Source organism: Augochlora pura, chromosome 6, assembly GCF_028453695.1.
Source record: "Augochlora pura isolate Apur16 chromosome 6, APUR_v2.2.1, whole genome shotgun sequence".
Classification (NCBI taxonomy): Eukaryota; Metazoa; Arthropoda; class Insecta; order Hymenoptera; family Halictidae; genus Augochlora; species Augochlora pura.
In genome coordinates, this window is record NC_135777.1 from 20,756,413 (window position 1) to 20,771,599 (window position 15,187).

The window sequence follows — 15,187 nt, forward strand, 5'->3', positions numbered from 1 at the left end:
AAAATGTATGCGGTTAATTAACCGGCGCAAACCGACCGACCGGTCTCGCGGATTAGAAGCCGGGGCGTCCGAACTTTTTTAATAAGTCGTATCGTACGAAAAATGAAACGGAACGGTGCGAGGGGTAGGGACTTCGCGCCGTAGAATCGTCTCGCAGCGACGCGACTACATACACCGGCGAGGCGGTCGAACGTCTCTCGAGGCATCGAAGCGGGGTCATTCGTCGGTTCGAAAACGTTGCGGCGAACGGTCGTTTGAATAACAAAGCTGCGAAATAACGAGCGGGACACGCGAAATTTATCGAGCCGGATAAATCATGCTCGGCGGGATTCTGGAACAGGAAAACACTAACTCGTGGCGGGTTTTTTCGACGAGCGACGCGAGAGGCTCGCGAACGGGCCGAACGGTGCATCGACGCCGCCTGCCTGTATAAATCCTTTCGGCCCCCAAAGCGGCCATCATCGTCATCATCGATCAGTATAGCCGTGGAATTCCAATTCCCGTTACAATTTGTCCGTATGGTCGGTACTGAGGGGACACGGGACGGGCGCTGCCTCCAGCGGCGAAATTCTCAACGACGATCCCGGGGGCGCCGCGTAGCGTCGCGACGCTTCGCCTGGCCTCGCGTCCAAGCACGCCCAACGACGTCCCGCGGTTCTCTACATATATCGGAGCGTCGCGACGCCTGCGCGGGTTCCCGCAACGATCAGCTGGCTGGAAAGCGTCGAAGGGACGCGCGAGGCGACGCCGCCGTGCGAGACGGAGACGGTTAGATAGGCGGTCGCGCGAGGGAGAGGGACGGAACGTGGCGGAGGAACGACGGGCGAGAGCTAGTGGGAGAGAGACGGAGTAGCCGCGCGCATCCATCGGCTATCACTAGCGACGTCATGGATAGCCTGGTCGACAGTTACGCACGTTTTTGGCAGCGTTGTTCGTGCCCTTAGCCGTGGCAATGGTGTTCTTTCTCGGTGTTGCGGAGCCGGCTCGTGCGGTGATTTAATTTCGCGCAGTGCTGCCGTGACGGTCGATCGAAGCGCACCTGGGAACGCCGCACTTCCGATGCAACGATGCCTCCTCGTCCTCGCCGCTGCTACCTCGACAGAGTCGTTCTCGGCCCGCTACGTATGCAGAACGCTCGCGGCGCGTTCGCCTCCGCCTGCCACCAGATTTGAGAACGAACCTGATTATCGATCCGACCACCGAGAGCCGTCGACTGTCCGACCTGTGTATAACAATACCTGGAGCCCGCTATAGGATCTCTCTCCATCCTCGAGCCAGTACCAGCGCTGTGATTGGACGGAGGATTTATCATAGATTCTCGTGCGTTATCTGACGGCTCGCTGGATCGTCGGCAGGTCCATTTCCTTTGGTGAACTACCCACCGGATCCTTCCGAAGATCGAAGAACCTCGTCGAGCTCGCGAGCGAGGGCTGCTTCTCGGCTCTACAGGATATTATAGATCGCGAAGGAGCCCGCTGCGCGCCACAGAAGTCTGAAAGTGACAATAGAGTCGACGTCCAGGGTGCGCTATCCTATTCCTTGAAGCTGGCCACAGAGCAGGTCCTACCCATCGCGACGAGATCTTGTGCGTCCTCCGCGGTTCGCGGGCAACGATGTGTAAATAAATTCTCGAGGAGGCCCCAGGCTAGTGCTACTCTCGTCCACGACTCGTTCTATTGCAGCTGCGTACGAACAGGATTCGCCCGTCGATAACCGGCCCGATATACGTGGGGCGCGCTCCGAGGCAGCGTAGAACGGCGACGCGGTAAGTAGCAAAACAAATGCAGTGCTCGGCCGCGTACCGGCGCAGTACCCATTGCCGCTTTGCTTGCTTGCTTGCTACGCTTCTTTGCTCGGCTGGCTAGGAATTCTATTAACCGGACGGGTGTGAATTTGGCCGCGCGTAGGTGTCTACCAGGGGTTCGTTGACTCGCCCGTAAAATCGTCCAAGCCTGTCACCGGAAAGGGTCGCCGGGTGACGGATATAGACCGTCGCGACGACACTCGGGAAAATCGACCAGCTCCACGAGCACTTTGGGCGCTCAAACCAGACCTCCAGCCTGTCCGTGTGAACGCATACTACCGAAGTTCTTGTTCCTATACAGAGACCGACCGTGTCCGGCGTGACTCCGATAAGAACTGGGTAAATAGAGACGAAGAGAGAGAGGGAGAGAGAAAGGGGAACAGGGTAATATCAATAACCTCAAAACGATCGTCTTCCACGCGCGTGATAAGAGAACGGCGGAACACACGGAGTGCACGAAACTGCTATGTAATTAGACGCCGCCTGTACTCGAGACGCAGCCCGTGCCCTCGATAAATCCAGAAACAATCGAGCCACACAGCCACCCCCCGGTGCAGGCCGCAGGAAGCGAGGGTGTAACGAACCGGCGACGAGGGTGAGATCCCCCAGCGACGCGAACAGCAGGAGCCCAGGACCCTGCAGCTTCCACGTAGCTGGAGGTCCCTTCTGATGGTACAGCGAGTGACTCAGAACCGGTGGACGAGCGCGGGCGACGAGCGCAGTCCCCGCCATCAGCATCTCCGGTGTCCACGTGCTACGTCGTCATGGCTCCACGTGCCGCTGCTGCTGCAGGCTCCGCGATGATGATGCTACTGGCTTCGCTCCTATTCGCCGCCTGCTGGCCGCAGCACGGCCTGGCAGCCTCCACCAAGTTCTTCGAATCCGTTCCGGAGAAACGCGTGCCGGCCAGCGATTACGCGGTCCACGGGCCGATCGTCGACGACCAAGAGTTTCCCAGGGACTTGAGGGAGCCGTATCCCGGAAAGAGCTTCGGACCCATGGGGCCGATCGACGGCTCCCTGCCGGACGACGTCTCTTTCAGGAGCCTCTCGGCTGGAAACGACGAGGGTGGTCCGGTCGAATCGCATTTGTCCTCGCAGGTGGGCATGATCGGCGCCAGGGACTTCAGCCGTCCCAAACCCGAGTACCACATCGTCGCCGTGGAGTTCCACAGAGTGGAGACCCCGTTCGTGATCGGTATATGGATCTTCTTCGCTAGCATCGCGAAAATAGGTACGGAAACCCGTGGAACTTGACCGGTTTCTCACCTCTCCTTTTCGAACCTCATGGTTTTGGTTCGTACCCGTCGCTGTCAACTCGAACGTTGTTGCATTCCCCGATGCGATACGACCGGGACGAATTCTGCGGAGCGTTCGAGGTCACTTCCTCCATTCCGTGCCGCGCCGGCAACGGTTTCTGTTTCGGTGAACACATTGTCCGATTCCAACCCCCGAGATACACGCGAGCCCGTGTCTACCCGGTGCTCGTCGACGTTCGCTATTCCAGAAACCAGTTTCCCATCGAATTTCGGATCGTCGTCTACGTTTTCGTCCGGCTCTCTCTCTCGATCCTCGTTCTCGATCCATTTTGCATTCGATGCGGCCCGCGGTCGCCGCGTGACTAGACTCTCGAGGACAGCCGGACGAAGCGGGGCGCGCGGGGTTGGCCAGGTCTCTCGGTGACCTTGACCGAGCAGAATCGATCTCGATCTAACTATAGCATACATATTTCAGAATTTTCAATAACCGCGCGCAGCCGGTCGCTCGTAAAACCGGCGCGAACGACAATGGATCGCCGCACGGAAATTCGAGCCACCTGACGCTTCCTTTTATCCCCCAATCACGATCTTTTCATTCGGGGCGTCCAGTTGCTGGCGGCCAGTTGCCAAAATGCGTTCCCGTGTTTTCCATTTTCTTCTGTGCACCACCGCTGTGTGTGACGTTCCGCGTCTTTTTTCTCCCCTCCGCGCGGGGAAAAAAAAAGCCGATAGTAGCCGTGGGTCATCGCGATGATCGATTCCGCGCTGCAACAGAGGAAACCGGGCGAACCAATTTTTTACGTGTTCGTTAACAGGCAAGAGCCGACCGATGTTCCCGTCGCCATTTTTTGTCGACAAAAATTTCGACGATCCATTTTTGATCATCGATTGGCGTTTTCTCTCGTTATTCTATCGATTGCTTCTCGAATCGATCAATTATCGCTAGAATTGATTTCGATCGCTTTCAAACGCGTGGAAAAATTCAAAGTACAACACACAATTCGAAGCATAGATTCTCGGTTGTTTTTGGAGCAACCAAAATTCCTGTGCTACGGTGGAACCACGATTATACGAGCCTCAAATGTGTTCTACATTTAATCAGCTTAATTGACGGTAACCCACATGCAAACGGTGTCCTGTATAAATGAATAAATTTTACTGTATCCTGTACTGTAATCCGAGCGTCCGTGTCACTCTGCTCGGCTCGGATAATCGAGGCTCCGCTGTGATCGACATCGGTGCGACGAAAACGAGCATATTAATTGCTGTTTCGTAGCTGTTTGAAAATAGACGTGATAGCGTTTAGGGGTGGGAACGGGAGACCGCCAGCAATCGAACGTCTCGAACGAAGAACGGTTCCAAGGGACACCGTTAAGTTACGATTGTACGTGCAGGCTTCCACATGACGCCGAAGCTCAACAAGATCTTTCCGGAGTCCTGTTTGCTGATCGTTGTCGGCGTCGTCGTTGGTGTCTTACTGTTCCAGGCGAGTAGTGTCCACGTGTCGCCGCTCACGCCCGACACGTTCTTCCTCTACATGTTGCCGCCCATTATCCTGGACGCCGGTTATTTCATGCCGAACCGGCTGTTCTTCGACCACCTGGGGACGATACTTCTCTTCGCCGTCGTCGGGACTATATTTAACACGCTGTCGATAGGTAGGTGAAACGGATAAAACGGCACCGGCGTCGCGCGACCGGATTTTTCTTCTCCTCTCCCTCCCTCCCTCTCTCTCTCTCTCTCTCCTCTTCCCTTTTTATTTGCATTTTTTTTATCCACCGTCCCCTCTCGCTCCCACCAGCTTTAATCCGTTTCGTTCCCTGGATTAACATCGCGCGCGTTGGCCCGTTTACCTGCTGGTCGCTCTCTTCCTCTTTCCTCTTTCCTCTCTCCCTCTCTCTCTCTCTTCCACCTTTTTCACAGTTGTCCTTTTATTTCCGTTCGACGCCTGCGTGCTACACCCGCGCCAGCCACGCTGTGCACAGGATAATCCAGAAGTTGAAGTCGAATTTCAGTTTGCCGACCTTCTTTCCCGGATTTCAACTGATTTCTCCTTTTTTTTAATTACTCCCAACGAAGTTGAACCGGCAACTCCGCGCCGACTTTGAACTACAATTTGAAATTGTTGTCGAACATTTCCCACCGTCACCGATGCGACACCGTTGCGCCGGCTTGTCGTTAATAACTCCGGCTGCACGATTTTATTACCGCGATACGCGTTTATACGGAGCGGGCCGCGTAAATTGAATAATTTTTAGACCGTGCGTTTCATGGAGAATTTATTATAAAAATACGATAGTTGTACAGCTTTGAGGAAGGCGAACGATTCGACGGTTGTTCGTCGGACGCGTAGTTCAGAAGGTATTTAAAATGCGGGGATCGGCCGACCTGCGCGAAAATAAAATTGTTGTTTGGAGTCCGCCTTCTCCGGGTGGAAATATTTATAGGGGCTCTGTACACGTTCGAACGGTAGATATTTTTGACGAAGGGTAAAACGCGAATAATGAAGGTGTCGATAGATGACAATGCAGAACGACGAGAAACCAAATTGTTTATTCGTCTCCGGTAATAATATTTTATCCTCGACAATGCAAGCTGGAAGATCAAATTCCTCTTTCTTGGCAAGCCTGAAGTCTGGTGTCCGATATAGTTGAACTTCCGCCTACTTGCCGTAACGTAACGTCTCGCATAATCGGCAAACGGAAATTTACAAGACCAGCAGGCGTCGTCGCCGCCCGGCGAGCGTTCTGCTATCAATTTTACTGATCGACGTAGCGGTTCCCAAGCCAATTTACGATCGGGAAGAGTTTCAAAATACACACATGGTCCTATACGTGCGACTATCTCGCGTTCCGCATGCGATCGCTGACGCGCGTTCCGTGGTTGCGCAAAACGAGACCGCCGCGGAACACTCGTCGGCCGAGGAAAACAAAAATATGCATTCCGCAGCTCCAGCCCGAGGTTCGACCACCTATTTCACAACGACCCGAAGACGGAAGCACTCGCGTCGAGTTTCAGAAGTGATAGAGCAAGAAAGAGAGAGATAGAAAGAGAGACAGAGAAAGAGAGATAGAACATTTCGATCAGTCGAAACGCCCACGCGATTTCTGTTTACGAGCCCACGGTCTCGCGAGAACGCGTCGCCGTCGTTACGAAATGCAACGAACGTATCCTTCCGAACTGTGATAATTAAAGATATGTCGTGAGTTTCGCAGAAGCGCCGTTATTATTAACGATGAACAGCGGCCGAGAGAATTTTCCGGGCGCCGATCGAAAAAGTCGCGAACCCCGCGTTTCCCCGCGACGCTCGTCAACCTCTCCGTCTTGCCATAATTTCTAGGAGGATTAATACCGGAGTCGATCATCATTTCTCCAATACGTTTTAGCCTGCCTTTGTCCCGGAAATATTTTGCCCGATTATCGGAAGCTCGCCGGAATGTGTCGGCGAACTTTGAAAGAGGGAACCCCCGAGCGAACGCATTCACGTTGATATCTTCCTATCAATCGGCGGAGCTTTATTTTACGAAATAATGGCTATCGTCGATGAGTATCGGAAGCTTTATGTTTGCATTGTTCCGGGCAGTATTGTCGCCCGGCCTGGAAAATACTTGCTTTCAATTCTGTCCCCGATCCCGACGGGACGTTAGACAAATTGCCTAAACCGAGAAAAAAACCGACCGAGCACACTCTGCGCTAATTAATCTTAAATCCGGCGTTGATTGCTTTTTACCGATACACATCTCGAGCGAGTCGAAGCGACGATAAAAAAAAGAAAAAAAACAAAAATAAAACGAAAGAAATCCGGCTCTTTCGAGCAGCTTGAAACCGGTTCGCCCAATCCGAATTTATCCGGTATCTTCGGCCGCCGAGATTAGATACAGAGAAACAATTAATTAAGGATACGGGCAGATCTACGCTATCGATACCGTTGGCGTTTAATCGATTATTCGACTTCAACTTTCGTCTCGGCGATCGTAACCGATTGCGACCCGAGCAACGAGGATTTGTTTTTCCTTTAGCTTTTAACGTTGTTTTATTTTAGGCGCATCGCTATGGCTGTTAGGCATAAGCGGCCTTTACGGCTGCGAGACACCGCTCCTGGACATGTTCCTCTTCTCCGCGTTGATTAGTGCCGTGGACCCTGTTGCCGTGTTAGCAGTTTTTGAAGAGATCCACGTGAACGAGATCCTCTACATCGTGGTTTTCGGAGAGAGTCTCTTAAACGACGCCGTCACCGTCGTGAGTATTCCCCTGGTCTAAATGAAACTCGTCCAGAACAGCTCGTTCCGATCCAGCGACAACGGTCGGCCTTAATCAAAGCCGAGGCACATAATCGTAGATGAAACAAGATTAAATCGCGTTTAAAATTGTGAAATTTCAAATAGAGATCGCGATTCGATTCTCTGATATTTTTGTAGACGTTACCTTTATCAAAGCGTAAACATTCTATACTAAAATGTCGCTGAGAAGAAAAAGCTTGAAAAGTAGTATATTATTCGGTATCGTTCAATATTATTTATCATATTATCTTCTATTTCTACTTTCATCTCTTGCAATTTGCATAGACAATTTTGCACGTCGCTAAAAGATCCGCGGCGTAATTGTGATTAATATATCCGCTAGATTGATGTAGCGAGCAACGTGTGTATGTATCCAGCCTGGCCGCCATTTTGGTATCGACAGCGCGCTGATGCGACGAATATCGAAATTCGATTCTCCGAGTCTTGTTTTACCTAATCGCGTAGTTTTTCACGAGGAGGTCTCTCCGCGGATCGATAAACCATTAGCTCGCGTAAGAAGCGCGAGCACGAAGAAATATTCGCGCGCGAGATAATTAATAAGAACGTCCTTGGCTGGCGCAGACCCTCCAATCTCGCTTATGGGTATAGGATCCGTCGTGCGACGGTAGTCGAATCGCTCGATTAGCGACGCGAGTCGTCACTTTTTAATGACCCGCAGGTGCTATACCACATGTTCGAGGCGTACAGCGAGATGGGACCGGCGAGAATCCTTTATACGGACTTGCTGTCCGGGCTGGCGTCGTTCTTCGTCGTGGCAATCGGCGGCACCATAATAGGCGTGATATGGGGCTTCGCGACCGGCTTCGTTACCAGGTTCACTCATCAGGTCCGTGTAATCGAACCCATCTTCATATTCGTTATGGCGTATCTGGCCTACCTGAACGCCGAGATTTTCCACATGTCGAGCATCCTGGCGTGAGTAGAACCTGTCAATTTATCTAATCGCAATCGAAATCACAAAACGCTTTCGCATTATGTTAATATTAACGCTAATAGTATAAGCAATAAGAGAAGAACCATAAACGCTGAGCAAAGCGTTATAATCGTCGTACGATTTTCTGAGATAATTACTATGGTGTCAGTTCACTCGCTCTTCATTTAAACTTTACATACACATACCTGAATATTTATATAAATATATAAATTTTATATAAATTAAAAATGAGCGAACTACTCCATAGTGTAAGTCATATATGTATATACTTGACTTACACTTTATACATATGGTAATCACTTATGCTCAATTTATACTTCATATTTTATATCATACCCCCACCATCTAATATAATATACACATACTGTACAAAAGTGCAGTGTCAGATTTGAAACAAATACACGTTACAACACAAACAGGTGAGAACCAAACATTTTCCGATATTTAAGAAACATGATCTATTAATTATCTCCAAGGAACATGTAAAAGAAAGCGGCAAATACGAGTTGTTTTTATTTATTGGCCGTGCTGTAATGCGAATAGAAATAAAAGAGAGCTTACCGTCGCTACAGCAACGCGAACCGGGCGCAAGTATCACGCTCATAATGATTTTCTGAATAGCATCGAAAATGTCATAGGTCTTTCAATTATTCCATATATTTTTGGAACGTGGAACGCGAACGCGCGCGTGATATTGCTGTGGGCGTTGTTATAATATTTTCCCCGATTTGCGCCGATGGACGAGCGGCGCGCGCGCGCTCGGCGCACACGTGTCCGGCATCGCCAGGGGTGTATTAAACGTGACCGGGCTTGCATTTCTAGACACCCCCAATTATGTGTCGCAATAAATTTGAGAAACGGCCGGGCGATTCTCACGCGATATATCGCATATATTTACCGAAAAGTGCATGTTTGTCGGCAGTAGGGAGAGCCAGACGATCGGCGTGCTTTTAATCAGCTTCTAAAACTATTTAATTACCCTTTGCTGCAGTCAATTATAAACAAAGTTCCAGCTCGGGCCCACCTTTAATATCGAACCCCGTATCGCCGGCGAAAGAAATAGTTCCGTCGCAGATTCTTCGTCCCTCGGTTACCTTCTTCTTTTTTCCCGTTGTTTTCACCTCCTCCTCGCGTAATTAATAATTACCCGTCGATTTGTAGATAGGCCCCCGATTCTTCGCTCTTTATCGATATACATTGAAAGCCGTCCGGCAAATCCTTTAAAGCACCGCGCGCGATCACTGCGCGACGGGTTCTCTCTCGTTAAGTCTATTATTTACACGTTTCTCGGCGAAGTCGGACCCGGCGATGATCGATCACGATGCGAAGTACGTCCGGTGTAATAACTGTTCAAATATGCTTACCCTGTAATCGACCGTTCTCGCTCGGCCCAGTCGATTTTTATCTATATGGTTAAACAGAATGCGCGGTCTGTGTTTGATTGTTAAACAGACGGATTTCGAACGGTGTTTCGCGTCGCTCGGCCGATTCGCAACGTTCGAAGCCACCCATTCCGTCCACTTAACCCGTTGTTTACCGTCCCGGTTAAGGAATAGTATGCGCCAAGGACATCTGAACTTGATTACCAAGGAGGGGGGGAGGGTTGGAGAGAAAAAAAATGGCAACAACACGACGAGGGCGACCGTCGCGCAATCGTCAAAGCAAACAGAAACGTTTGACCTTTGGCGCAATCCAGTTCTGTGCACGGTTTAATCCTTCGCAACGCGATTGGAAACTTGGAAACGATACTGGAATTTACTTGTTCGATGCAGCAACGTTCGCGTCGCCGAGCTGCCAAATTGAATAAAACGACGACCGTTAAGACCGAGACGGTACGCTAAATTTCTGCGCGAAGGAATTTTGATATAGTCGAATTCGACGAAATTCGTGGAAATTTTACCGACGCGCGAGCGAACGCATTATTTAATTTTCGTACGCATGAAAGAGGAGGAAGGCCGCGCGCAACGCAAATATTTCAGATTGGACGAAATGTTTGGATTTTAGTCTGGAACAGCTTCGTGGGCGCCGGGTTAACTACGCTACGGCACCCCGGAGATTCTCATGACCTCGGTAAAATTCTCTGCGCATCGATTTTCGCTACATTGTAAGATAATTGCCCGCGCGACGTTTCTTTTCGCTACTTTCGAACATTTTCGACTGCGCGCCGTTGAACCGTGCAGCTAGAAATAATCTACGAAGATTTTTCGAAAAAATCACAACGTCCACTGTAATTTCGTTATTTATTTATTTATGAACAATCGAGGTTGATACAGGACCCCATTGGAAGACGCTGCTGCTTTAATATCAACGCTTATTGTTGTCAAGTGATATTATAAAATTGGATGCAAATCGATACAGGCTACGACACGTGCAAAGATAGTGGACTACTTTTATTAACACGCCAAGCGCCGGATATTAACCATAAAAATGTGTTTAATCAGCGGAATCGCAATTAGGAGTTTAAACAGACCCGGGAATTTTTGTCTCCATTTTAAAGTAGAATATTGAGAGAATAAATGTTTTAATTCTGAAACTTGTATATATTTTAAGTAAAAGCGTTTTTGAACGACAAATTATAATTTTAGGAAGAAATGGGTCACGTGTTAGACATCTTTACCTTACTGGTCAAAATTAACTAACTGGTTAAAATATTGTAAATGATTTCAACTCTTTTGAATTCTGAATTATAATAGTATGATATTTTAATAGTATAATATTATAATAGTATAATATTAAAATAGTATAATATTATAATAGTAATGAATTTCAACACCAACTTATAAAATAGTTCAACTCATACGTGACCGACGCGATAGTCAAAATGTCGAAAAATACTAACTAATAATCATTGAGGTTAGGAACGAATTACAGCGCGCGTACAATTTTTCAATTCGATAATAATCACGATTCCAATCGCGCATCTCTCGCCGCGGCCAATAGCAGCAGTTCCCGGTGCCGGCTTCGGGAGCCAGCACGTTGGTTTCGCAGCCTTAAACTTTGATTGCCGCGGAATACAAATGTTTCGGTTGCTCAAACGTCGGGCGCGCCGTCGTCGTCGTCGTCGTCGCCGCAGCGAACGAGTTGCCAGTTTCTGATTTCTTCGAATATCTTATTATGAAGCCGCCTCGATTTCTGAAAATTTATTCGGAGGGAAGCCGGGCGCGGGGGCTCGGTTCCTTAAAGTTCCCGCCGCCGTAAATTTATACCATTCGAACTTCCGGGGTGCCTCATATTTTCATCAACTCACCTTCGAACCGTAATAGTTGTCGGGTAGAAGTTCGCGCGTTAAGTTCCTCGATCAGAGGAGGAGCGGCCGCGCCCGCGCGTTTGCCTTATGCATAATTCATCGTTTCTTCGACACAACAACGAAGTAGTAATGGACAATGCAACACGGAGTTTCCAATATTTCGCATCTCTCACGCGTCCGAGAACTTTCCGGAGTAGAAGAAATGAAAGTCACGTTCCCGGGGCTGTGGAAAAGCTGGCTGTCGGCGGATGCTCTCTCTCTCTCTCTCTCTCTCTCCCTCTCTCTCTCTCTCTCTCTCTCTCTCTCTCTCTCTCTCGCCGTGTCGACAAAACCACCCCCGTGTAGAATTCTGTACCCGTTATACAAGCCGCTAACGCGATAAATTAAAGTCAACGAACTTCGCGAAATTTTTCCTACCGTAAGATTTCGTTAATTTCGCGGAATTTACAGGGGAAACGTCGCCAGTGAATCCGGCTTAACCCGTTCCACGGGAAGAGAATCGGCTTCGACGCCGGCTTTATTTGATAGCAATCATTCCAAGCGACGGTCGGGAGTTAGGAAGGTACACAGAATTATTTTGACATTCAATTGTTTCTGCCACCTGGGTGTGGGGGAGGGAAAGTGCAATTAGTATTACGGTTATTTAAAGGGTATTCCGTAGTAGAAACTTCACGCCCGCTCGGCATGGTTTGGATGGCTTCAAAGTTTCGAGCTCTAAATTTCTACAGAGCTCTCTCGCATTTACTGCGTATTAACGGGTCCCTTAAGGGGTAGTTTCGTAGAACCCGGGAAACATACTTATTAATTAATTTCACCATACTTAGGTATTAAGAAGATGCTCGCATTAAACGCGGCCCCCTTCTTAATGCAACCGCGAACCGCGTCAAATTACTCGAGAAAAATCGTGTTCCGTCTGACAATGGAAACTAACGCTATTAACGCGTCACATTCCTTGTTGTCTTCGAGAACAATGCATGTACACAGCAATTTTCCCTTTCATAATTCACACGATCTTTGATCGCACATCATTTTGTACAAATCAGACTCAATCACTACAAAATATCTTACAGCAAAAATTCATTCTAAATACCATCAGTGCTTATTAATATTTATACTAATTTTAATAACATTTATATTCCCCTGCCGATAGTTTGAATATTTATTTTAGAATTTTCAGATAGAAATTTTCATATTTGGTTCCTCCACCTAAAAGTTCTCGATCAACCGATCATTTATGCAACAAAAGCAGAAAAACCGTAGCAAATGTAATTACTCTGTAAAAAGTAGAGTGACAGATAAGGTATTGTATACCGTACGTGATAAGGTATTGCACGGTTAGATAAGGTCACGGGTTAATCCGAACTCGAACGTGGAGCTGCGCATGAACGCCCGGATACAGCGAGGGTTAAAGCAGAAACTTTCACAAAGTATTCGAAAATTTATTCCTTCCTTTTTAAAGCCTGGAACACAATAAAAAAACTCATGGCCGGATTTCAAAGATGCAGACTGCTGGACGCGTTCGTAAATAGATATTTTGTCGGCAGGGGAGGGGTTAAGAATATCTAAACACCGCGGATGCATTATTCATTCTACTCGGATCAAGATGCAACCACAAGATTGTGCGCGTTCTAACGAAACACGGTAAAGCGTAAAGCAGCAAAAAGATACCGAATTTGAAGACCGCGCTGTTCTCGTCGACCGAATTTACCGAAGATAGAATGAAGTTTCCCAAAAAGAATTTTAGAAATTCGCTGCAAAACGATCTCGAGAAATGAATATGTATGAGACGACCGAGCCACGGGGTTTTTCTATGCGTTTCTCGTTCATTTAAATGGAACCTGGAAGTCGGAACAGGCTATTGATTGTTGCGGAACAACCAATGAAAAGTGAAATTCGCGTAATGGTCCGCGCGGTTCTAGAGACGCCAGAGCGAGCGTACACACGAGTCCGCGGGTGGCTCAAGTTTCAACAGGGTGTGGTTTTCAAGCCATGCAGAAATTTCCATCGGTATCGGGTTCGTGTTTGACGCATCGAAAGAGACCGTGGCGGGCACCGTAAGTGTTCACCGACTTGATATTTCACGGGAGTTGATCAGCTCGGCTAACGAGAGTCCCACGTAAGACGTTCCCGCCCCCGTAAATCTCTCTCGCCGGGGATGCTCGTGTTATAACCGCAGACCTAGAGAGAGAGAGCGAGAGAGAATGAGACAGAGAGAGAGAGAGAGAGAGAGGATGAGAGGGGGAATGAGAGAGAGAATGAGAGAGAGGGAGAGAGAAGGCATCCCCCTAACACCGTGAACATCGATTTTGTAAACGCCGCCGTCCCGGATCGTATGTCCGAATTAATTTCGACGGCGTTTAGGAAACGGCGCGAGACGATCGATAACTCGAGTTTCCCGAGCTCGCACGCGTCCTACCCTGTGTCCCTCCCCCCCATTATCCGTGGCCTCTTTATCGCAGGATCACCTTCTGCGGCATAACCATGAAGAACTACGTGGAGGCCAATATATCGCACAAGTCGCACACCACCGTCAAATACACGATGAAAATGCTGTCGAGCGGATCGGAGACCATTATATTCATGTTCCTCGGGGTGGCCACCGTGAACAACGCCCACAACTGGAACACATGGTTTGTCCTCACGACCATCATCTTCTGCTCGGTCTATCGGATCCTTGGTAAGTTCTACCCCTGCGCAAACTGCGGACCGTTTACGCGAAAACTGGTCGCGCTTTAAACGTGTTATGAACTTTATAGTCCGCTTTTCAAAAGACCTGTTTAGAATGGCCTGTCCGGCCCACTCTCTAACCACTCCGAGCCTTCGCGCTCTACTAGCTGCACGACTCTGTTCAACACCCATTGTTACTGTTATCGATAGCAGTTCGGGCGCCCGCTTTCAGGAAACAATCGTTTCCAGAAATTAAGGCCGGGGAAATTCGATCGGCAAATATTTGCCGAAAAGACACATTTCTTTCTTCACATTGATTTCTTTTTTATCCGGACGAGATCGTCGTCTTACACAAGTTTTATCGTCAGCAGTATTAACAACTGCCTAACATCGAATAATTTAATTAGCAACGGATAAGAACATATTTTTCTTTTACCGGGAATTTTAAAACTTATCTCTAAAAATTTCTAATTTAAAAAATCTCTAACTCTATAAATAGTTCAATCTTTAAAAACTATTTCTAGTATTTTAAAGACAACTTCAGGTTTGAAAAACTCATAAAGTTTCGCAAATATACATGTTTGCTCTCTGCTCGATTTATTCATAATGAAATCAGTTCAATCAAGGACCGCCGCAGGGTTGGTACTCTTTTCGATACATTTTCCTACATACAAGGGCGGCGGCAGTCGTTGGGTCATCGATTTTAGTAAAACATACTTATGAACTTAGAGCGAAAATATACCGTCCCATATTTTGCCGTCGACGCCAATAGTCATTTTATTATTCTAGATATTTTGTATTTAATATTTACGATTGCAGAACTAGATTTGTCAGCAATTCTCTGTTGCTAATGAATTATTATACCGGAAAGAAAATTTATATTTATACGCTAACTTTTGCTTTAATATTTCAATATTGATAATCGAAGAACAGAATTTTGTTGCAACGCAATCTATGCAACGTGGATTAAATAAAA

General features: G+C 48.1%; 1 protein-coding gene across 7 annotated transcripts in view; it reads left to right on the forward strand.

Annotated features, from left to right (window-relative positions):
* The first annotated feature begins 797 nt into the window (after positions 1–797).
* The window catches only part of Nhe2 (Na[+]/H[+] hydrogen exchanger 2), a 34,454-nt gene continuing 20,064 nt past the window's right edge, over positions 798–15,187 (forward strand). For 2 of the 7 annotated variants that reach the window (XR_013494178.1, XM_078182193.1), the window contains exons 1-6: positions 798–1,765; positions 1,908–3,037; positions 4,457–4,720; positions 7,105–7,301; positions 8,022–8,278; positions 14,004–14,221. Coding sequence is in view for 6 of the 7 variants with exons in the window: in XM_078182193.1 (XP_078038319.1) it covers positions 2,569–3,037; positions 4,457–4,720; positions 7,105–7,301; positions 8,022–8,278; positions 14,004–14,221 (1,405 nt within the window). In the remaining variant the exon portion in view is untranslated. Of the gene's footprint in view, positions 1,766–1,907; positions 3,038–4,456; positions 4,721–7,104; positions 7,302–8,021; positions 8,279–14,003; positions 14,222–15,187 lie in introns of those variants that run through there. The other 5 variants (XM_078182190.1, XM_078182192.1, XM_078182189.1 and 2 more) reach the window with 3 other exon arrangements.